The sequence below is a fragment of the Aricia agestis genome, chromosome 8 (genome assembly GCF_905147365.1).
Source record: "Aricia agestis chromosome 8, ilAriAges1.1, whole genome shotgun sequence".
Classification (NCBI taxonomy): Eukaryota; Metazoa; Arthropoda; class Insecta; order Lepidoptera; family Lycaenidae; genus Aricia; species Aricia agestis.
In genome coordinates, this window is record NC_056413.1 from 2,418,597 (window position 1) to 2,444,338 (window position 25,742).

General features: G+C 39.2%; 2 protein-coding genes across 2 annotated transcripts in view; one reads left to right on the forward strand and one right to left on the reverse strand.

Moving 5' to 3' along the window:
* Window positions 1-1,880: 1,880 nt before the first annotated feature.
* LOC121729689 (tubulin beta-4B chain-like) lies at window positions 1,881-7,412 on the reverse strand. The gene is made up of 4 exons (XM_042118286.1): window positions 7,214-7,412; window positions 5,984-6,133; window positions 3,231-3,389; window positions 1,881-2,858 (listed from the first exon to the last, which is right to left on the reverse strand). Exons 1-4 carry the CDS (start codon window positions 7,268-7,270, stop codon window positions 1,881-1,883), a joined length of 1,344 nt encoding a protein of 447 aa, XP_041974220.1. The 5' UTR covers window positions 7,271-7,412.
* Window positions 7,413-7,953: 541 nt separating this feature from the next.
* Window positions 7,954-25,742, forward strand: part of LOC121729686 (diacylglycerol kinase eta) — a 192,761-nt gene continuing 174,972 nt past the window's right edge. Inside the window, exon 1 of the mRNA XM_042118284.1 lies at window positions 7,954-8,202. Within this exon, the coding sequence (XP_041974218.1) occupies window positions 8,065-8,202 (138 nt within the window). The 5' untranslated portion in view covers window positions 7,954-8,064. The remainder of the gene's footprint in view (window positions 8,203-25,742) is intronic.

Genomic DNA, 25,742 nt, shown 5'->3' on the forward strand with positions numbered 1-25,742 from the left:
AATTTTATTTCTCATTTAAGTATCCACTACAATCACATTTATCGATAGCATCATCATAAGCACAACACTAGTGGAAAATTCTAGAAGGCGGCACTCGCTTATGACGTCAGAAGCGGTCGTCTTTTTCGGACCGTGGCGCAGGGTGTGCTGACAACATTCGTTTCTAAACATGCAGGCTAGGGATGGGAATCGTCAATTCAATCACTGAAAATTTTATACTATATTTATTATAAATTAATGCCCGTTTTCACCAACAACACCTAAAATTTAGGTGTCCCTTAAGCCAATATATGGGGCACCTAACGTAAGTTTTGTTTCAATAATTTAGGGGATGAATTGACAACCCCGTAACTCTTAGGTGACGTATATCACTACATAGAATAACACGAAGTCGCTTTTTCTGTCCACATGTCCCTTTGTTCCGTTTAATTGCGGTTTTCTTTAATAGATAGAGTGATTAAAGAGGAAGGTTTGTCATAAATATGAAGTTATTTATGGAAGTTCGCTATTTTACAAGTAAAATATCAGACGGCCATTCGATAACAGATTCATTGTCAAGGCAACCGTCATCTAACGTCGTCGTCGTTGCCACATACGTCACCTAAGTGTTACGGGGTCGTCAATCCATCCCCTAAATTATAAGGGTCACCTAATGGTTTGACGGATGAATCGCATAATAGGTTGTTTTAATCAAAATATACGTCACCTAAGTTTTACGGGGTTGTCAATTCATCCCCTAAATTATAATGGTTTAGGTGTCACTTAAACGTCGGTGAAAACAAAACTTGCGTTAGGTGCCCCTTACATTCGCTTAAGGGACACCTAAATTTTAGGTATCGTTGGTGAAAACGGGCATAAGTCAAACAAACACGTTTATTTGTTCAGTAACCATTGCTTTATTGGTTTTATAATAAATTAGTTAGTAAAAACAGAAATGTTTTAATTTATGTGGATTTTTGTATCAGTAAATCATTGCTTATGTCCCTTCTCTACTGTCGGATTTTTCCGACTCGGGCGTTGGACATCAATACACTTTTCTATGAATATTTTCGGTAATTTATTTAACTTCAGACATTATTTTTAGGATTTTTAATTGAGAAACTAAAGTGTAATCAATTGTAAATAGTTACTTCGTTAACTATTTACCAAGTATAAACATTATTTTAATATAATACAGTGCTATCAAACAAAAAAGGCAGATTAACCGAGTAGTGGTACTGGTGGTAAATATCCGACCTTGGGGAAATGGGCACGAAAATATTTGTCGGATTATTCCGACCTTGGCGGCTAAAGGGAGTACACCTATAACAAAAGAATGTATGAAAAATTCAAGTGCCCTCTTGCCATTATTGATATCGAGCGAAAAAGACCGAAAAAAATCACGATATACGGTACTCAATCTGTGAAAATTTCAGAAGTCTATAGCGGTTCTTGAAATACAGCCTGGAGGCAGACAGACGGACAGTCAACGAAGTCTTAGTAATAAGGTCCCGTTTTTACCCTTTGGGTACGGAACCCTAAAAAGGTATTTTTAAAAGTGAACGAGGGTAAAAAAAAGTAAGTAAAAAAAAAAACAAAAAAAACCTTTGCATCAAATAAATTAATAAATTATCATACGTCACTTATGAGTTGCGTCGAGCCAGAGGAAAGGCGGGCGACTACGCACTACGCAGCGAGTTCACCGGGAATTCGCAACGTGTGCGTGGCTATCCGGCGCAGCAACTGCGAATTTGCACCACAATTCGCATAGCAAACATCTGCGACAAAAATCCAAACAAATAACATTGCGATGCGATGCGAATTCGCAGTTTTGTGTGGGAGTCCTATAGGTTCAATAAAAAAAGCATTTCAAAAAAGTTTTTATATTACAAATGAACCTCCTATGCTCCCTCGTCCCCCTCCTCACCCTCCTCCTCGAACTCCCCCTCATCATCAGCGGTGGCGTCCTGGTACTGCTGGTACTCCGAGATCAGGTCGTTGACGTTGCTCTCCGCCTCCGTGAACTCCATCTCGTCCATGCCCTCGCCCGTGTACCAGTGGAGGAAGGCCTTCCGCCTGAACATCGGCATGAACCTCTCCGATATGACCTTGAACACCGTTTGGATGGCCGTGGTATTGCCGACGAATGTAGCCGCCATTTTGAGTCCCCGCGGGGGGATATCGCACACCGCGACCTTTACGTTGTTGGGGATCCACTCGACGAAATACGCGCTGTTCTTGTTTTGTATATTGAGGATTTGCTCGTCCACCTCCTTCATGGACATGCGGCCGCGGAAGATGGTGGCGACGGTGAGGTACCTGCCGTGCGTGGGGTCGCATGCCACCATCATGTTCTTCGCGTCGAACATCTGCAGCGTCAGGTTGGGCACGGACACGGCCGAGTAGCGCTCGCAGCCCCTCGCGATGAGCGGCGCGAACCCGGTCGTGTAGAAGTGGAGTCTGGGAAACGGCACCATGTTGACCGCCAACTTCCGGAGATCCGCGTTCAGCTGCCCGGGGAACCGGAAGCATGTAGTAACCCCTGACATCGTCGCGCATATGAGATGGTTGAGGTCGGCGAGCGTCGGGTTTCTTAACCGGAGGCTCCTCAGGCATATGCAGTGGAGGGCATCGTTGTCCAAGCAGAAGGTGTGGTCGGTGTTCTCGATGAGCTGGTTGAGGCCCAGCATGGAGTTGTAGGGCTCGACCACGCAGTCGGAGACGGCGGGGCTGGGTAACACGGAGAACGTCTGGACGATCCTGTCGGGGAACTCCTCCCGGACGCGGCCGATGAGCAGTGAGCCCAGGCCGGAGCCGGTGCCGCCGCCCAGCGAGTGCGTGAACTGGAATCCCTGGAGACAGTCGCAGCCCTCGGCCTCCTTGAATAAGAATAAGAATCATTTAGCATTTTTTAGTTGGAACAGCATCATTTTAATGAAAACACCGAAGAACAAATAACAACAATAAAAACAATTAATCTGAGCTGAGATATAATTATTCTAAAACAAAATAATTATTGTGTTGTGGAAAGGACCGTTGTCCCTGACCTTGCGTGATAACCGGTCCCTGTAAATCAGACCTGGATTTATTAATAGGCCACGGCCTAGTGGCGGCAGCATCCTAGGGTTACGGTAGCGTTCAAGTAGGCGCGCAGATTTCGTACAGGGGGTGGCGGAAATAAAGTGGCCTACAGGATACACTCATAGGAAATGTAAATCCGGCACTGCTGTTAATACTTCAATGTATCAAACCTTGCGTATTATATCCATAGCCGCGTCCACAATCGCCGCGCCTGTGGTGTAGTATCCTCGTGCCCAGTTGTTGGATCCCCCACCGAAACCGTACATGAAGTTCTCTGGCCGGAAGAGGCAGCCGAAGGGGCCGGAGCGGACAGCGTCCAGGGAACACTCCTTGAGGTAGTAATGGAAGTTAATGCTATTATCTATTAACTTAATTAACGCGCTAATTATCATCTCAAAGCATGCTACGTGCTATTGTTTTGCTAATTGCTAAAATCGCGGCATCGTGAACTCTCGGTTCGCATCGCACCGCAGCTCGCGTTGAGTGTTATTTCGCATTGAGTGAAATATTATTGCAAGTTCAATAGCAGTTAGCGCTGACGTGAATGTTTTCATGATCGCAGACTATTGCTGCCACGATCATATTATTAGTTTTAATTGCTAATGGACATTTAACAATTAATTATTATTACTAGCGGCCGTTCCCAATATTCAATCTATCTCTGGTTTGACAATTGACATACAACCGATCGCAGCTAACAATGGCCGTGTTCGTCGCCGTATTTTTGGACAAACCTTTTATTGCGCATGTCCAAAACATGTCATAGCAACGCCATAACAAGTTGCTGGTCAAGTCGTAAACAACGTACGGTCTATTGTTTTAACGTCATGATTTATAAAAGCTAAACATAAATCCATAAGCCTAAATTATTGTCTAAAATAATTTATTTAACACTATTTAATAGTGTTTGATTACTATATTATGGAAAACTAGATGTTCCGCGCGGCTTCGCCCGCGTAATTTAGGAATGTCACGGAAACCGCAGGTACATTTTTCCGCAAAAAAAGAAACCTATGTCCTTTCACGTGGTCTATTCTATATATATTGTATAATATATTATATACTCCAGTACGTTCAAATAAGCCCTTTCAAATAATTTCCCCCGTTTTTTCCACACTTTCCTCTATTTCTTCGCTCCTATTAGTCTTAGCGTGATAAAATGTAGCCTTCCTCGATAAATAGGCTATCTAACACTGAAAGAATTTTTCAAATCAGACCAGTAATTCCTGAGATTAGCGCGTTCAAACAAACAAACAAACTCTTCCCAATTACAATATTTTATATTAAGTATATCCCAATTATAATATATTTTATATTAAGTATAGATATGGATATGGATCACTTGCAAAATTTAGTGGAGGAAATTATCGAGGTATTAATATTACTAGCTATTTGACCGAGCTTTGCTCGGTTTTTGATAAAACGAATAAAATTACATTTTCTAAAAATGATTCCAAAGCAAGCTCGATTTATCGCCCCCGAAACCCCTTATTATATACTAAATTTCGTGAAAATTGTTGGAGCCGATTCTGAGATTCCAATTATATATATTATACAAGAATTGCTCGTTTAAAGATATAAGATTTAAATGGATTAAATGTCAAGTCGTAAACAGTCGTCGTTGCCATGGCATGACATGATTTGGACATGCGCAATAACTAGATTTTGCAGCGAATACGCCGACGAACACGGCCATTGAATTGACATAAAATATATGTCTCTAATGTCTAATGTAAGCTATTCCTATTACTAGTAGGGCAAAACCAGAGATAGATTTAATATTGGGAACGGCCGTTAAGAGCCCATATGACCCTAACTTGACTACATACATTAACCTAGATCTCAAAATCTGTAAGGTCTAGAAAACTGATTTTTTGACACAAGTAACTTCAGTTCCTAAAGATTAAATGCTCAAGACGAAAACACGATTACTCAAAAAAATGCTCGATAGTTTCTTTTTTACAAAAAACCTTGTTTTAGACACATTTTTGCTTGGATCTTCGAAGTTTGCTGTCTTTTCTTTAATATTTTTTAATATCTAAAAAGGTATTGTTAAAACCTAAATTTGCTCAAAACACTTTTTCCATAATCATTATAGTTCATCTTTTATACAAGTAAAACTAACTCGGCGATGATTCCGCGCCGTCCTTTTTCACCTGGCATATGAAAGACGGGCGTGAGAGTGAAGAGAGAAGGACGATGTTTGATTTTTAGAGTCAGGTGAGCTCTTAATAACGCCCGCAACTCCGTTGCGACAAAATTCGTTTATCGCGCGGGAACTGTACATTTTCGGGATAAAAAGTACTTATCCTAAGTATGTCCTTTCCCGGGACTCAAACTATTTCTATACCAACAGCAAAACCGGTTCAGCGGTTTGGTCGTGAAGAGATAACAGACTGTGAGACACATCACACACTTTCGCATTTTATACGTGGGAGAGCCATGCTTGGGCACGAATGGGCCGGCTCGACCGGAGAAATACCACGTTCTCAGTTCTCACAGAAAACAGCGGTTGCGCTGTGTTTCGCCGAGTGAGTGAGTTTACCGGAGGCCCAATTCCCTTCCCTTCCCATCCCTACCCTCCCCTATTACCCTATTCTCTCTTAAAAGGCCGGTAACGCACCTGCAGCTCTTCTGATGCTGCGAGTGTCCATGGGCGACGGAAGTTGCTTTCCATCAGGTGACCCGTTTGCTCCCTTCTTTCATAAAAAAAAAATCTTAGTATGGATTGCTAATGCTATTTTAACCAACCCTACCTTAAAGGTACAATTTCGTGCATCGCGACAGTCGTAAGCCGCGCGCGACCGACGACTGTCGTAAGCCGCGCGCGGCCGTGTAATATATAACTTTGACAGACGCGAGCAGCCGACGACAGTCGTCGGTCGCGCGCGGCTTACGACTGTCGCGATGCACGGAATTGTACCTTTAGGTCGACGAAGACAGAGCGAGGCACGTAGAGGCCGCCTCGCGCCTCGTTGTAGTACACGTTGACTCGCTCCAGCTGCAATTCTGAATCGCCCACGTAGCGCCCGCTCGGGTCGATGCCGTGCTCGTCCGATATCACCTCCCAGAACTAGAACGAAAAATGAAATATCTATATATTACCCGGGGCTAAAATGGTCGCTTTGGAGAATCATATAATTAATCATAATATGATTAATTTTTAAACTCCACTTTGCGTTCAATTCATATAGTGATTCGCTTACATCAATGATTGGTCTCTCGCGCGGCGCTCGCGCGCGGCGACCAATCATTAATTGAAGCGGATCACTATATGAATTGCACGCAAAGTGGAATTTAAAAATGAATCATATTATGATTCAATATATAATTCTCCAAAGCGACCATTTTAGCCCCGCAGAGTTTCTGACTACGAATATCTTAAGGGTCAATTTATACCGACGCGGTATGATTCCGCGACTTTTTGCAACCAAATTGTACAAAGCACTATGAACTTTTTGTCAACAGTATAACACACAAATTACATGCGAATTCATATTATCAGGTCAGTAGTTTAGGCACTACGATAGTACAAGCATTTCTACATACGCAGACTGCTAAAAACAATTACTTAACTACCCTTCCTTTTAGGGTCGTTGCAGTAGTAAGATAACAAAGCGTAAAGAAGAATGGGGTTGAGGTATAGACATAGATCATGATAGATACCGCATGTGTATGTACTTCGCGTGCCATATCGCGCTCCCAAACGACGAGCAATGCTCGTCTTTCGAAAGTTTGTTCTTTAGTCTGCTATTAGAATCGGAGGTCAATCGGAATTTTAAAAATGCCTAAATGCCTAAAAGTGCCGTATTGAGCTGTATAAATTCAAATAGAAACGTTGGCCTAGATAATGGACACTTTTTTTATCATACGTACGTCACAGTAGGTACCTAGCTATAAAAAAGTGGCACGCTCGTTTTCATACAAATGGAGCAACATGCGGTATCTATCTTGATCTATGTCTGTGAATTGAGGTAAATGATTATATCTAAATACAAAATAGTGTTGACAAGGCTAAAACTGTAGATAAGTCTAAACAAAACTTGAGTGTCTCTTGGCCCTTTTGGGTCGGGGGGCCGTGGCATTTTGCCAGCCCTGCCACCCTATAGTTACCCCACTGCCAATAATGTGGATGTACAAACCACGTACAAACCTTGCTGCCGATCATATTACCGCAGGAGCCGACTTGGATGCTGACTATTTCCCTCATCTTGTCAATTTATCCCAATTATCCTACAAAACTTGATAATTTTATTGATTAACCAATTTTCGTAAAGCTGTAAATAATTATTTACTTAAATTCTAAGTAAAAAGAATTAAAAAAAATATATAAAATAAATCACGCGACCACCATGGTTCGTTGCGAAAAAATTTCTGACAAAAAATTTGAAGTTCTGTCTAGAACTTTTGTTTTATTCTTAAGCATGTTTATTAGCCAAAAAGTTTTTATATTTTATAGGTTGTACATCCTTAAGATGTTTCTCAGGTATTTCTTTTGGAATTGTTGTAAAAAATAATATGAATGCGTATAAAATATAAGGCCTGAATTTACTTTTAAAGTGTGGACATCGACTGATTAGTGCAAGTCCTTTATTTTCTCCTAATCACTTATCACCTGCACTAATCAAAGTGATTAGTGATTAATAATATTATTATAATCAACATTTTTTACGAGCACTGGCATTATACAGCTTTGTTTGGACTTTTGGAGGAGGAAGAGCCATCTATCTAATAATTTCTTAAGTAGTAGGTATTTCAGGAGAAAACTTTTCAGGGTTCTGAAACGCCAGTCACATAGAAAGTTCCGCTTGCATCTCATAGATGGCGTGAGCGACCGCAGGTTGTTTTGTTTTCAGCGGCTATTGTCAGATTCGGTCATGGCGCTCGGTGGAAATGTCAGCGGGATAGCGCCCCGTCGTATTTCGCGGTTTGCCAGTGTTTTCTGTATGATGTAGCCAGTTCTGATGAGTGGTGGACGAGTGGTGACAGTGCGGAGGCCGTGCCATGTCAGTGGCGGACAGCGGCGTCGTGTGCGACCACCGGAAAACCGCCAATTGCGAGGACAGCACCGACAGCGACAATGAAACGGAGAAAAAAGCGCTGCTCCGCAGGATATCAACCAGCAAATGCATCGGGAGACTGGTCAGTTACGCTTACATTCAATGTTTTAGGGGTGTTTTGTGTAGGGCGTGCCGCGGCGCGGGGGGAGGGGCTGAGCCATGTGCCGGCCCGGGAGACGCTGTGATCAATTTTTTTTTATTTCGCCAGTTCGCCACACTGCCAGTGTTTAGCGCGGTAATTGTGAATGACCTATTTCGTAGGTCTCTTGTAGTGCTAATGAGGACGGAGGCTTTGTTTACGGTTTGCACCTGAGACAAGGGAAATGAGCTTTTGGGTCATCTGTTGAAATGTATTGTTTCTTCAAGTTTTTATTATACTCACGGGAATTTTGTTGTTGATGACTGTAATTTGTTAATTGGTTCTACATTATTTGATAGAATACAAACAATGCCCATGTTACGAAAAAATGCTTTATGACTAATTAGCACGATTTAAAGTACTTGACTATTTATATCGATGCTTGGTACAATAATTATAGTTTCATAACACCTTGTTATATAGATATTTATTTGGTAAGTTTTTTAAAGGAAAAACACTAGTTATTTATTTTGGTCGTCAATTCTACGTGTATGAAACAAAGCAAACAAGCTTTGGTATTTAAAAAAAACAGGTAGGTATATTATTCAAACACAATATTGTACAATACGGTCAATAATATATTATTCATGTTTATCATAGTCACGGATGGAAGTGATTTTCCTCAAGGATTCGTCAATATTTTACGCTTAAACTAACTGCGAAATTCCCAGAGGTATTCTGCAGGTAGAGACAGCTTTATAACAACTAGAGATCGCCCAATGGTCGAAATTCGACCTTAATTTTAATAATTATCTTCTTCTTTTGGCTCCCCGTATAAAGTATTGATTATTTCAGAATTAATAAAAAAAAAACAACAATCAATTTTCAATTTCACAACAGACTTAAACCATAAACAAAGGAGTATTCATTCGTGTGTATAGGCTTGTCAGTCAAAACATGTTAGTGTGCGCGTTGTAGTGTCTGTAATGTTTATTTTAAATAAACATTACAGACAATATTTTAAAACAATATTAGCTCGATCCACTCCTTCTCCATATAAACTACAACTGTGCGAAATTTCATGCTTCTGCGTTTCCGCATTTTTCGTAAAAAGAGTTCCAAAATTTTTCGCTCGCGTATTAATATAAAGATATAGAACGAGATCAAAATGTTGAAAGAATTTTCTGTTTATTATAGGGAACTAGTTAGGCATCATATGACACCACGGAGCACGGACACACATACACATCAACAAACATCATGTTTATTGTACTAGACGACTGCTGTAACCCCGTTGCACTGAAATTCATCCTTCGCGTAGAAGACGTACTAAATTATTTCAATAAAAATCTATCGTATGTCCTTTCCCGTCTCTCAAACTATATCCATGCCAAATTTCATCTAAATCGGTTCAGCTATGCATAAATAGGTAGCAGATAGACAGATAGAAATCAATCTTTCGGATTTGTAATATTACAGATGACGCCCGCCAATGATATTCTATGTTACGAGTACTAACGTAGGAAGTTTACGGTAGCAACGCGTTGCCACTTCGAAGATGCCTGCAGGCATATCTCACATACATAATGACATAACGAATATATGACTTGACATTGTCTTTTGAACAAAAAAGTGGTTACGCATTTCTGAGAATCTTTTGTAAGACATTGCTACTCTAGTATTTTAGAAACTCATTGACGCCCGCACCTCCGTCACAATAGACATAACAACTTCTGTCTACTCTGCCTCCGTTGCCCGAAAATCGTTTATCTCACATTCACCTTTAAAAAAACTATCCGATAGACTTTCCCGTCTCTGAAATTATCTACATTTTATACGAGCAAACGAGCAAACGGGTCACCTGATGAAAAGCAACTTCCGTCGCCCATGGACACTCGCAGCATCAGAAGAGCTGCAAGTGCGTTGCCGGCCTTTTAAGAGGGAACAGGGTAATAGGGGAGGGTATGGATGGGAAGGGAAGGGAAGGGAATAGGGGAGGGTAGGGAAGGGAATAGGGTAGGGGATAGGGCCTCCGGTAAACTCACTCACTCGGCGAAACACAGCGCAAGCGCTGTTTCACGTCGGTTTTCTGTGAGAACGTGGTATTTCTCCGGTCGAGCCGGCCCACTCGTGCCGAAGCATGGCTCTCCCACGTAAATATCTTCAGTACATTTAAGCGTGAATAGGTAACAGATAGACAGTCACAGACAGATAGGCAATCTTTCGGATTTATAATATTATATTGTATTAGTAAGAAATACGATAGGATTTACATGACTAATGACCATAGCAGAGTTTTGAAAGGAAGCCTTATTTATTATTATGTACGGAGGAAAAGATAAATTACAAAATAACGATTGGAGGAGGAAGTTGGTTATTTTGTCCCATAAAGCCGTCAGTATTTCAATTTCCACGTCTCAACTATGACCATGCTAAGCCTGTTGAGGATCTTCAGGGATCTATATAATAAGGATTATCCTTGTCAGTTAGACTGAATGCCCGTATTAATATATTCGAGACGTGTATTATAGTATAGCAAGCGATGTGCCACACACAGAAGCTATAACTATGCTATATCTGCCGCTTCCACAAGTTATCTGATTTTTTTTTCGTGGTTGGTTAAAACTGTTGAACCTGGCACACGAGCAGTGGTGGGAATGTTGGTGGGCCTATCACCCGTAATAAAAAGTTATACTGAAATCACACTTTAAATATTAAAAAAAAATATCGGTCTGCAAACGGCGAAGTGATCGTTGAACATACAAAAAAAACAGATAAAGATATAACCTCCCCCTTTTTGGAAGTCGGCTAAAAATGTCTTGCGTCCGATTCGGGACAGTAGAATATCAGTGTTAATTTATTTATTATTACAACATAATATTATATAGTCACACGGTATGCCATTACCCTGGTATGAGCATATATACGTCTTACTTTAACCCGCGGCCACCACAAAGAGAATAAACCCTAAAGTGCCGTAAATGCCTCAGATATATTATGTGTTAACAATATGACCAAGTGTTCTCGTACCTCCAGCTACAGGGGGAGGGGGGAAGGGGAGGTGGGGAATTAATATGAAAATGTAAGTTCAAAGCCTTTGATCTACATGAGTAGGTATGCGGCTTACGATATTAACGTGCCTCGTACGTGTTATACCTGTATATTTACATTAAGGTGTATGAACTTTAGACGCTTATAAAATCTAGTAGCAATAAATTAGCATCTAACCTAAGCTAACTAGTGACCAGGTTATGCCCGTTAACCTAACCTAACTAGTGACTAGGTGTTACCCGCTAACCTAACCTAACTAATGACTAGAAGTTGATCGCTAACCTAACCTAACTAATGACTAGAAGTTGATCGCTAACCTAACCTAACTAGTGACTAGGTGTTGCCAGCAAACTTAACCTAACAAGTGACTAGGTGTTGCCTGCTAACCTAACTAGTGAGTAGTGACTAGGCAGAAGAAGATTTTCTCGGGATTAAAATTATTCTGTATATCCTTTTCCGTTAATCAAATATCTCTATGTATAACCATCAAAATTGTTTTAGCGGTTTAAGTGGAAATAGTTATACGGAAGGGCAGGCACAATACTACCAATATAATTCTCTTTAAGGGGAGGTTATTCCTAAATTAGCAGGCCAATGTCTGTCAGTGCTAATATCGACGTAAAAGACAATAAAATAACATTCATATCAGCGCGCCTTGTACAGTGGCGGTTACGACGATCGCCGCGTCCATGATAGGGCGAAATAGGAGAAAAAACCTTTTTACTTAGATAAAAAATAGTATAACTAAACATGTATCCGTACATTTCCCTGTAAAATTTTAATAGTAATCGAACTATCCAAATTATTTTTTGATTGAGTCCCTGTAAGTCCTATAAAACTGAAAATGTTTTTAAAATCGAGGTTGTTTCGGATTTTTTTTTTATCGAGTAAAATTATCTGTATTGTGTTTGTAACCGTAAAAGTCACTAGTTAAAAGATGTATCTATACGTGTATATATTTTTCAGTTTTTTTTAATGACGCTTTCTTTAAAAATTACTCATTCTATAAACGTGAATTTGGAATAACCTAGCCTTAACTGGCAACGTCGTCATAAAAATATTATCGTTACGACAAAAAATATTATCTGCCTATGTTGCGTCGAAAATTCAACGTTGGAATACGGAAAGAGAATTTAGAAGGTAAAAGGGTACCGTCGAATAGCGTTTTATACCGCTGGCATTTTTTCTTTTTTTTCAGAGAGGCCTGTAGAATTTTTTTGCCGCGCAAATTTTTCCGGCGCTAAACTACAATTTCGCTGTGCATTCGAGAGTTCGTATCGTGTTTTATTTTTAACTTTTTATGAGGTTAAATGTTGATTATTTTTTTTTATAGATATTTTTATGCACTGTATACTTTTTTTTTTCACGCAGAGAAATGCATTAACGCATACGACGCAGGGGATGGGGACTTCTGCTGCGGATATGTGGGGCACTGGCTGCTGATGATATAATATACAAGGTGTAACGAAACTAAGTGAAAATATCTTAGAGTGTCCCTTCTATTGAGTTCACTGTGAAAGTAGCAGCGCTGAGAGAGCAATTTTTTTGTTATCTTTATGGGCAAGCGCTTTAGCGTCGTGAATTTTTCCATATAAAAGTAAAAAGAAGTTACTCTTTTAGCGTTGCTACTTTTACTATACAAGGGACACATACATACAATAAAGTATTGTCACTACGTTTTGTGACACCCTGTATTACTCGTACTATTAATAGTCGAAAGTGGACAAAGGCCGCCCCCTTTCCTTCGAGAACTCTACAGAATCTATAATATTCCTATTCTGAGAATGTAGCAAAACTATACAAAATATAGTATGATTAATGTTTGTATAATATATCGAAGTATACTCCTCAGGGGATATCGTAAGGGCTCTGTTGTGTACATTGTAACGGGGCCGACGATATTTACCCGCCCGTCGAGCTCAGAATAAATGTTATGTGTTACTTATTAATTACGATAGAGAATAGAGTTCACGTTATAATAATTTTGTGGCTTTTGTTATGGGAATTGGGGTTTTTTTGTGAAACACTCACAAAAAATAATTTACAGCCTGTTTTTGAAGTCGATTGATTAAATAAATGACACCAGTGTAAGGGTGGGTAGCACCAGAGGCGTGGTTATAGTTACAGTTATGGACAAAGTTATGGTTATAGTTAAGGCTAACTTTAACCTTAACTTTGATCACAGAATTTAACAGATGACAGCTGGTCTGACAATGCTTTAAATGAACGTGGGTGGGGCGCTGCTGGTAAAGGAGAACTGTCAAAAATGGCGTTTTAGTACGATGACAGCGTTAGTTCCTTTTTTTCGCCACGTTTAAACTTTAAAGCTTTGTCGAGCTCAAGGTTATCATTAAATATGGCATCCATTACTGACTTTAACCAAAGATTAGTTAAAGTAAGTTGGTGCAACCCACCCTTAGTATTCGTTTCGACGGTGAGTATGAAATATTTTGTCAAGTAACACTAAAAAGATGCCGTTAGTTCTGGATTTTTGATGTAAATCGCTCGACAAAAAAAAAATACAGCTTTAACTCTACCAGACTAAAACAATATTTACTTAAAACAAAATTAAGACCGATTAAAAACTTGAAACCGACCGCAACAATTGTTTAATACGTTCTATGTGGTCGCAACTTACAAGTGTCACAGAAATACATAATATTATTTATGTTTTATATAAATTTTAAAAGCATAGCCCTCCTCTTCATAGTTTTGATTTAGAGCATTGAAATTTGAAATCAAGGTTTGCGCACGAAAGCCTTTCTTCATATTTCTGGATTAAGTATAAAGCAAGGGTCTAAAATCTTCTGCATTTTCTAATTTTTAAGGTGAAGTATGCAAATTCTGAATACTCATTACTCAGTTGCCTAGTGCCCCAGTTCCTTTCAACTTAGATAACACACTTAAGATTTCATAATATTATCATCTCAATGCGATAAGAGATCTTATATCGTAGTTGTACGTTGTAATGATGCTGTGAGAACGTGTAAAAATATCTTAAATGTGTTGTTTTATAAAATACCTATAAAGGGTGTAACAAAACTAAGTGATAATACTTTAGAGTGCGTATACACCCCTTATATAGATTTTGCTGTGAAAATAGCAGCGCTGAAAGAGATTTTGTTTTCATTTGTATGGGCCAGTTTCCTAGCGTTGTGAGTTTTCCCATATAAAAGTAAAAAAAAAAAGTTAATCTATCATTGCTACACAAGGGACTCATACACATTACACACCCTCACGTATTATTACATAGTTTTGTTACAACCTGTTTAAAATAGACATTATAAATAGTTACACTATCAAATTAAATGAAACCGGGTTTTAGGGGATAGCTAACCTTTTATTATTAGGCAAGATTTTGAGATTTTTCAATTTGACCTTTAAAAATCGCAATCTTTTTTAAGATTTTTCAAAATCTTTTTTGAGATTTTTGGGGGGGTCATGTCCCCTGTGAGGGCTGTGACTCCTCTTTCGGACTGCGCCTGCATTAAATTAGGCATTACAATCGTTACAATAAAATTTGCTTTGGGTTATGGGTAGTAAGTAGCTCTACATTTTTTTTAAATAAGACAATAATTCTGCACGAATGTGCTGTTTCGGTCGAGGAGAAAGAAGCAGCGCTTACTAATTGCCATTTGCCAAACTTGCAACTTGGTAATAATATGAGACTTTAACAAATTTTATGAATTATGACATAAAAGTTTACACAGGACTATCATGGACGGTCACTAAAAACCTTTAAATAAGTACTTACAAAAAGAACTGAAATCCCACCAAAAACATTCTTGTAAAATGTTGCCGAGAAGACCACATAAGTTTTACCCTGTGAAAAAGATATAAGATCTCATAATAATAATAATATAATATCTATCTATGGACGCTTCACACCACGTCAGTCTGGCCCCGTGCTAAGTACCTAAAGGACTTGTGTTACTGGTACCAGACAACGGAAATATATTTAATACTTTTATACTATACATATATTTAAGATTTTTATTATATCATAAACATCCAGACCCGGGAACATTGAAAACATTTTGTTCCATCGGCGGGATTCGAACCCGCGACCCCCGGCTTGAGCTACCAACGCGCTCACCACTGAGCCACAGAGGTCGTCTTGTAGAGCCAAGCTTCTGAATCTACACGGCCTAACTCTACTGACCTCAGTCAGTCCGTCGTGTTTAGGTTACTACGGGTACAGAGCGAACACGAATGCTCTTTACATTACACCTCGTAACGTTGGTCAGTACCCAGTACCCACCTTTAAGTACTCCATATCATTAAAATATGGTAATTAAGCATTAAAAAGTCCATTGTAATTCATCCCTCGCGGGACGTAGCGCGACGCGCCCGTGGCTGTATCACACAGTTATACGATTTTTAATTTTACCCGCACCGTTCGTGTTGGTTTTTAATTAGGGGTTTTAATGCTCGAACGAGCATTAAATTATTGTATTAAAATATTTTATCATTTTATTACAGCCTTTATTTTATTAAATAACAATGTGATAATGGCTGGTACAGGTTGGTTACGAAAAAGTAACCCATTACCAAAAGATAAAATATTGTAATTTACTTCTTGTAACATAATTCAGGACATTTATATATTTTTATTAGAAGCAAAGTAATGTAGGGTTCTAATTTTAAAAGAAAAAAATATAAAATAACTTTTAAGGGTTAATTTCAACTACACGGGGATACTAAAAATTGTTCTGCGTGCTATATTTTTTAGAAATACTCTACCAATAAAAAAAAATTCAAGCGCCTCTTCAAACTATCAGCGAGTATCAATTTAATTAAATTGATACTCGCTGATATTACGTTTGAATATCGAACTGATTGGCGCGGGGTGCGGCTCCGTGCCGGAAGCGTGCATATTGATCTGTCAGTGAGGCGGTGACGGCGTCACTTCCGGTGACAGGTGACAGGTGACAGCTGACAGCTACACCCAATTGTACCGGATGGTATGTGATCTAAACATACTAATGTTTTAAAAGATATGAGAATGATACTGTAGGTACTTGGGAACTGTTATCTTTTAAAAAGTAACTATTATTCAGAGACGATAAGGGCCTAGTGCCTAGGCCTAGGCCAGTGCATTGGGCCAACGTGTAGAGGCCTACTTGGCAGTAAGCACAGATTTTAGAAGGCAATAAGTAAGGAGCGACATTCCGACTCTACACGTTGGCCAATGCACTGTCTCAGTGCGTTGGCCCAGTATGTACAGCGGGTTTTAAACAGAAATAACTATTATTTATTTTTGTCAAATACTAACATACCTACCTGACCATACGCAGGCTCAGCGTTGCCACAGTAGAAACTAAAAACCCCTATGGTATAAACAGGCACACTTTCGCATAATGGATGGTGCTTTGGTTGAACCACTTTTGAGTGCCGCCTCCGCTAGTTCGAACTTGGCTATCATCTCAACGCGATGGCCGTGATAGATATGAGGAGAGAGATTTGTAGCGATTAGAACCTCTTGTGCTGCTGCAGCTTGATAGCTGTTGAGAAACCGATTGTCGTGGAAATGATGAAGGTTTCAAGGGCTTGGACAAGGGCTTAAAATGTCATATTTATATCGTTCTTTCGAAGTGATAACTTGGTTAGCGCAGTTTTGTGTTTTTTGGTTGGGTAAAAAATAACTAAAAATGTTAAACTCAATGATATTCTACTTATACAGATCTGTTACGTTAATACTATTTTCCGGTTTAAATCTCTTCCGAACAACATTGACAAATTTGACAGATAAGTGAAACAAAAAAAACGCAATGCCATTTACATAAAAGAGACAGACTAAATAAAAGACGACCCAATTGGGTCGTATTTGAATCTTCACAACGCGCGCGGTAGTAACATATCTGCTTTGAGTTTTTTATATAATATATCATTGGTTAAACTCGTGTCAGCGGGGCTAGAATGGTCACATTTAGCAATTCCTCTCAATCAATTCAGCAAATAAATTGTCAAAACTGTCAAACTGACGAATGTCAAATTAGTACAAATTACTTGACATGAATAATTGATATCGTTGAGCAGAGTGACAATTTTGCGATTTTAAATAATCGACCAAGTGCGAGCCGGACTCGCGCACGAAGGGTTCCGTACCGTTATAGAGCAAAAATAGGCCAAAAATTGTGTTTTTTTTGTAAGGGAGCCCCCTTAAATTTTTATTTTATTTTAATATTATAATTAAATATTAAATTACACATATAACAAAAGACTTTGTGAAAAATTCAAATGCCTACCTCTTTTCATTATTGACATAGAGCAAAAAATGCCGAAAAAATCACGTTTGTTGTATGGGAGCCCCCCTGAAATGTTTCGTTGTCACCTCCGGCACTCTTGGAGTGCAACCCGCTGTTTTTATAAAAGAGAAGATAGCATTAGCCGGTGTATAATTATTATGCAGTATTTTACTATGTGGCTTTTCCGGATTAAAAGTAGCTTAAGCGTTGATTTAGAGCCCAAGTTTATCATAATTAAGTAGCTATTATTTTATCAAGTTTAGTAAAGTTAAGTTAAGATATCATACAGGGTATATAGTAATGCACATTTTATACTAACTGTATTTGTCAGGTGTGCCAACAACAGTGTATTTTATCCAATTAATTTCAGTACCGACATTAGGCCCGTATAGCACACGGCGTGTATTAAACGCACATATTATTACGTGCGATTATGCGCTTCGACCGATGTTCGTAAATCGTATGGAACTTTATCCCATAAGCACATAGGGAAGGTGGTGACTGGTGCCAATGACTCACCTGTGCACTGAGGTTCAAATACTAAGTACTAGTGCTTGCCAAGCACATCGTAGCTGCCCCTTTCATTCAATTGTATATAATAACATTTATAAATTCAAAGATTCTGACCTAAATTCGAAATATATATATAGTAGAATAAAACATCCTACATCGATTGATACCAAAAAAATCAATACCTTACCGACAAATTACGTGAAATAATTCATTTTAAAATTTCCATTTATCATACGTAATGTTTGCCGGAAGTGTTACAATTTTTGAGAATTCGTCAGAATTAGGAACTTTGTATCAAATATAAACAGCTAAAAAACTGTTTATCAATTTCTTTGTACGATTTGCGATTTTTTAAGCCCAAAAAAAGTGAGTTCACCGGTAATTCTGTGGAAATATTTCAAATTGAAATTTATGAAAATTATCCTTCGAAGGGTGCGACAAGACTTTATATGAACTTGGGCGGGGGCGCTGCTGGTAAAGAAGAACTGTCAAATATGTCGTTTTTGTATGTGGCAGCGTTAGTTCCTTTTTTCACCACCTTCATTTATAGCTTTGCCGAGCTTTCTTGGCCGCCATTAGCGGTAGTCAAATTACAATTTTTTTTTCCAATAACAATTAAATATCGAATAGTTCTTTAAAAATCTATTATAAAAAATCATTATAATTAATAACAAGTGTGGATGTATTTTTTTTAAAAGCTTTTATTTAACTTGCTCTGTATGTATGTAAGTATGTATGTTCGGGTGAAATTTTGGAATTAAATTTTGAAGTAGATATATTTAACCGATCGAGCTGAAATTGTGCATGCACGTTTAGTTTGGATGACAATGCGCGAGATTGTATCTGACATCACTCTAAATCCAATATGGCTGACCATCCAAGATGGCGAAATAGTTATTTTCTATGCAGTCCTACAATTTATTTTTTATTTATTTATTTAAATCAGGCTACGTAGGCCCATACAATATATACCTTAATGACTAACATACATAAAAATTATATAAACTTAACAACTACACATTATCACGAATTAACGGCGACGTGACGCGCGCTTCATTCCGGAGTCTCCCCCGGAACCTTCGGTAAACCACATCAGTCGGCCAGAATTCCTCCGCTTCAAAGGTCGGGAGAAGATGCGTCGGTACTCTCACCACAAAGGAACTGAAGTTGACCTTGTGGCCAGACTGCAGACGCTCGACCCTCAAGTGGAGGGATGTCTTCTTACTGATGTAGTCCACGACGTCTTCGACCTCCATGGACCAGTGCACGCGGGATATATACAGGGGCGTCGCAGGGACCTCGCTCCACAGACGCAGCTCAGGTACATATGGCGCGGTGCCGCGATGGTTGCGGGCGGCGGGCTTCTTCTTCCTTCTCTCCACCAGTATGAAGCCCTCCTCATCGCACCTCCTGCTCTCGTCCTTGACAGGTCGAGAAGACTTGGCCTTGCTGCTCTTCGTAGCCTTGCGGCTCTCCGTAGTCTTGCGACTCTCCGAAGCCTTACGGCTCTCATTTTCCCCATTTTTATGCGCCCGCGGGGGAGGCGCGGGGCGACCAGCAACAGTCGCGTAGTTTTGCTGAGTCGCCTGTGGACTCGGCGTCGGCGCAACCGGGAGGGGAGCGCGGGCGGGGGCGGCAGCGGCGGCGTTCGTTGACCCGTCCGATAATGCTGACGGGCTAAACGTGATCGCTTGTGCGCCTCGGCGATGAGTGACGAATGCGGCGTCAGCTGGTGACCTACATAATGAATTATTACTTTTTAGTTGTGATAATTCATTACGTAGATCACTAATGATAGCTTCTGACGCCTGCAATCTACCCCGAACTCCGGTCAGCTCCTCCTTGTCCTTCAGTAGGCTGACGACGTCGACGTGGTCCAACGTGACGGGCGGCAACTTGTGCAGCTCTTTAGCCACAAAAGCCGGATATTTAATGAATTGGCTTTTTGAGAGTAACTCGAAAACGAATGTAATGTCATTCTACATCCAATATGGCGGCTCATTCAAGATACGGGAATAGTTATTTTTAATGCACTTTTGCAATATGGTTATCAAATGAAAGGGCTCATTGAGAGTAACTCGGAAACGAATGTAATGTCTTTCTACATCCAATATGGCGGCTTATCCAAGATAGGGGAATAGTTATTTTTATAGCACTTTTGCAATATGGGTATCAAATAAAAGGGCTCATTCAGAGTAAATTGAAAAGTCATAGTGCCGTGCCGTGCCGGGTCGGGTCGGGTCGGGTCGGGTCGGGTCGTGTCGTGTCGTGTCGTGTCGTGTCGTGTCGTGTCGTGTCGTGTCGTGTCGTGTCGTGTCGTGTCGTGTCGTGTCGTGTCGTGTCGTGTCGTGTCAATCATACTTTAACAAGATATTGAAGCAAAACAAATTCACTACATACTTATAATTTGCTTATAATTTTTACATATTTAGTACTTTCATAATTTAATTGGATGTAGTACGGAATTTGACCTTATATACATTCTTAAAACGTATCCGCGCGTTTAAATCGGCCGTGTGTGCAGGCCTTAGTGACGTCACGTATCGCGCCAATACAGTTGTGACAATTAAGCAAATGACATGTTCCAATTACTGCGCTCACCATTAAATCGATTACAAAATGCTATTACGGTTTTAATTATCGTTATAATAATGTGATTGGAAATGATTGTGATTGGTTTACATTTTATGGTTCGGCTACAGCAGAAAACGCGCGGTAATATGAAACGTAAAGCGCGCGTTTTAAGTTTCATATTACGGCGCGTTTTCACTTTTTTGCTGTAGCGTTTGGGAAAATACGCGAACTGAAACGCGCACGTCTGTACGCGATCTGCAGGCAAAATTTCATTCAAGCATCCTCCAATTAATAATTATTTTTCATACTCTAATTATTGATATTTGCGGACCGGACAGCGCACATTTCTGAATCGCGCTAATATTGAAGTTTGTCTGAAAGTTGGAGATTAAGTACCAACCCACACGTACCACAACCACACGACATCGCAACGACAAAATGTCGTCGAGCTGTGGTTACGTGTGAATGGTGTCGCTGCAGCATTTTGTGGTTGCGTTGTGGTACCGACAAAATGACGTTGCGAAGTACTTGCGACGTGGTTGCGATGTGGTTGCGACGTGGTTGCGTCATGTGCAAGTCGAACTATTGTAGTTCTACTCCGGCTTTTATAGCGGAAACACGTCTTGCCCAAAGTCATGGATTTCGAAGAGGACACTTTATTGTTGCTATTCTTGCTATATGTATTACTAGCTGTTGCCCGCGACTTCGTCCGCGTAGACTTCAGTTTATAGCGCGCGATGTCAACAAAATTGGTGTCAAAAGCTTTAATAAAAAAAACCCTGGTACCCCTTAAATCAAAACAGCTGTGCAGTGTGTACATAATATTTCATTTTTTTAAATTAAACTTTATATTTTATGCCAAATTTTAAAGCTTATTAGGCCCATAATTACACAAATTCACCCATAAACTATTTATATCATTGATAGGTTTAACTTTTAAGGTTACGTCACTGCATAGATAAAGTACTGAGTTATTAAATAACGTAAAAAAGTAATAAAAATCGAAAATTGAATGTAAGATGATACCACATCTTATAGAAAGAAGTCTAGGCAAGCGTCACCGCGATGTAGGAGACGCACGGCGCCATCTATTATGAATTTTTGGAACTAACTTAATTTGAACAAATTTACGCATTTTCACCTCCTTACATCCCTTTTTTCCAGTAAAAAAGTAGCCTATGTCCTTTCTCAGGCTTTAGACTATCTGTATACAAAATTACAATCGGTTCGGTAGGTTTGGCGTGAAAGCGAGACAGACAGATAGACAGACAGAGATACTTTCGCATTTATAATATTAGTATAGATTGATAAGAAGAAGACGACGGCGATGTCAGCGTAATCGTCGAAATAGAATTTATTGGGTACATCCCTTAATTGGTAAACAAAAGTCAAAGCCAATTTCGTACTGATTATCTTATTGCCATTATGCCATATTATGCAATATGCTACATATTGCCATTATGGATTATGACCCATAAAGGCAAAAAATCTCGTTTGTTGTATGGTCGGGAACCCCTTAAATATTAACTTTATATTGTTTTTAGTATTTTTTTGTTATAGCGGCTACAGATATACACAATCTGTGAAAATTTCAGAAGTCTAGCTATAGCGCTTCTTGAGATACAGCCTGGAGACAGACTGACAGACGGACAGACATCGAAGTCTTAGTAATAGGACCCCGTTTTTACCCCTTGGGTACGGAACCCTAAAAAAACATAATAATAATAATAATAATATTATATTAAAAAAAACAAGAAATAAAAAAATATACGGCAACGAAAAATGCGAGTAACGAAACGCATTCGTGAGTAACGTTTCGTACTAGATGGCGTACCCGTAACTCAGTACCAACTTTTGCTTTGGAAGAGCGCGGGAGGCGTGTCGTTGCATCGACGCAACGTTGTGGTTGCGATGTGGTTGCGACGTGGTTGTGACGTGGTTGCGACGTGGTTGCGATGTGGTCGGTATTTTACAAGTGGTCGACAACGACTGCAAAATGTGGTACGTGTGAATGGTCCAGTTCATTAACAATACGAAATATACGCCCGACCACGTCGTGTATTTGTCGTGTGGTTACGGTTGTCGTGTGGTTGTGGTACGTGTGGGTTGGCCCTAAGGTAAAAATTTCAACTTGATCGGACGGCAGCTGCTGCGGGGCTAAAATGGACGCTTTGGAGAGTCATATTATGAATCATAATAATATTATGATTCATTTTTTTCAAATCGCAGAATGCAAGTCTGCTTGCAATTCATGTCTAGTAATTCGTACTAATTTGAAATTCGTCAGTTTGACAGTTTTTGCTGAATTGATTGAGAGGAATTGCTAAATGTGACCATTTTAGCGCCGCAGATCTTCCTTTGAGGCTTTCAAGCATATTCGGGCGGGAACTGTACATTTTCCGGGATAATTTATAAATAATAAAGTATCCAATATCCTTTCCTAGGACTGGATATTTCTCCATTCCAAATTTCAGAAAAATCGGTTTAGTGGTTGGGGCGTGAAGATGTAACAGGCAGACAGACACACTTTCGCATATAATATTATGAGTATGGAAGTAAGGATATTTTGCATGTTTATTATTTTCTTATTTCAACACTTTGTGGTACAAAATATAGTGAAATATAACGTTGCGTCGTTTTCCCTGTAGGAACCATGTTTATTTTGTGGGTCGCGGCGGGAAACGGGGCCGCAGCCCGCATCTTATGGGATAACATTTATCACTTAGATTGGGAAAACTTTGCTTGCATTACTTTGCCTTTTTGGATATTTTATCTTAAAAATTGGCCAAGTGCGAGTCGGACTCACGCTCGGAGGGTTCTACACCATTTAGGAACAAAAAGAGGCAAAAAAATGTATTTTTGTATGGGAAATATTTATTAAATATTTATTGTATTCTAATTTTACTATACATTATTTAAGTAATAGTACTATTTAGTATTTTGTGAATATTTCAAATGCCTACTACTAGTACCTCCGATTTCGTTGAACCTCCATCGATTTTCATGAAAATTGGTGAGTAGGTTGGGGATACCCTAAGAAATAAAAGTGACATAGTGCCAACTTGCGCTTTTGCCCTGAGGGTGGATGCCAACCCTTCTCGGGGGTGAAATATTTTTAAATAAAAATAGCCGCAGAAATCGATAAACAGACAAATTTTAAGCAAAATTTGTTTTATAAAGTTTTTGGAATAAATCAATACTTTCTGAGTAATCAAAGATCGAAGATAGTGATTTTTCGTGATAAAACTACATGTTTTAAAGCGGTTTTTCATAAATAACTCAAAAACTATACGTTTTTACGAAAAATGTGTAAAAACCTAATTTAAAGTCAATTAAAAAACAAATATATGCCTAATTTTAATAACTTCTTCTAGTTTTAATTTAATTTCTTCTTCTAATTTTAATTTAAAGTGAAATATAGGCGACTATATGTATACTTTTTTCCGGCGAGTACTTTAAACTAAACATTCATACACAAATAACGGAAAATTGATGCATTTTATGACATATACTTCCTGAACACTTTTTATAATACTTAAAATTACCTTTTTATTGAGGACTGTAAAAAGTTAATAGCATTAAAATTGAGCAAGTTATGATAAAAATAAGATGACACTTTCGAATATTTATGGAAAAAACGAAAAATAAAACGTTTACCATTTCTACAATATCTCAAATTCATGTTTATCCCTAAAGATATTTCTTTATTTTAGCATAAGTTATGACCCCAAAAAATTTATCTGCTTTAGAATGCTTACTTTTGAAAAAAAAGATGATTTCATAAAATTTTAATTTTTCAAATTTTGGTAAATTTCATTTTCTTTTGGATATAACTTTTAAAATATTGGATATTCGTAAAAAAAACATAAGGAACAAAATTTGAGTTCATTTCCTAGAAAAGCTTTTAGTGTCCTTTTTATTTTTGTAGGATGAAAAATAGCCAAGATAGAGACGTATAAAGCCTAACTTTACTGCGATGACCACGTAACCAGCATTTATTAACCCTTTTTATTTTAAAAATTAAGGGCTTTAAAAAGGGTTTCTTAGCATCATCTCAAAGCTCTTGAAATTACCTTTAAAATGTTTCTTAAATGAACCTGATAACTAAAAAATTAAGGGAGCTATGGTAATAAAACAAATAAATTATTTTTTGAAAAAAATTTGAAGCAGAGATTTGGTATTTTTAAATTGTAGGAAAACGTGTTAATAGGTACTAAACTAAATACACGTCATGTATGAGTACGTGCATGTGTCTTTTCATGACGGAAAAAGTGAAAGAAATGGTAAACATTTACTGGAAAAAGTGGTGGGGCTTTCGAGGATGACGTGGTCTATTGAATAGTATATTTTCTAAATTATAACAATTAAAATACCTCCACACCGGTTTTGGTGATAGGCAGGAATAATTTTACAGTGCTCAAGTGTGTGCGCAGTACACTAGTGCCTTCTCTCTTCCTTTACTCTCAAAATCTCCACTAGGTTAGTGAGATGGGCCGGCTCGACTGGAGAAATATTACGTTCTCACAGAAATCCGGCGTGAAACAGCGCTTGCACTGTGTTTCGCCGAGTGAATGAGTTCAACGAAGGCTCAATCCCCTACCCTATTCCCTTCCCTACCCTCCCCTATTCCCTTCCCTTTCCTACCCTCCCCTATTACCTCTTAACAGGCCGGCAACGCACCTGCAGCTCTTCTGATGCTGCCAGTGTCCATTGGCGACGGAAGTTGCTTTCCATCAGGTGACACGTTTGCTCGGTAGCCCCCCTTATTTCATAAAAAAAAACACTAGTGACCTTTCACTAGCACGTTTGTGACCCTTAACTAGCGCGTTTGATTTTCGTTTGATTCGAGTTTATCCCTATAAACTCATGATGCTCCGAGGTACCAACTATACACGGGTATCAACTATAGCTCCTTAAAAGATTCGGAAACCATCCAGTCTGAGAGGGCGGGTCAATGACCCCGCCTGGCTCGCAGCCAAGTGCCAACACAGAACCGCGAACTCATCTCATTGATTCCAACATGAACGACATGGGTGTATTACATGTAGATATTGCAGGGTTCTGTCGCATATTTGCGGTAGGTTCTATCGTACCCGCAACTCCGCCTTAAGCGATGAGTGGAGCACCATGGGGTTTTAGTGGGTAGACAGGAGTCCC

Bases quoted from the DNA above. Each gene is read 5' to 3' on its own strand.
- LOC121729689 (XM_042118286.1), bottom strand. From the start codon at position 7,270: ATGAGGGAAATAGTCAGCATCCAAGTCGGCTCCTGCGGTAATATGATC. The intron at 6,134-7,213 runs GTTTGTACGTGG...TTTTCGTTCTAG, and splicing joins GTAATATGATCGGCAGCAAG to TTCTGGGAGGTGATATCGGA. The intron at 3,390-5,983 runs GTACAATTCCGT...TACTACCTCAAG, and splicing joins CTGTCTTCGTCGACCTAAAG to GAGTGTTCCCTGGACGCTGT.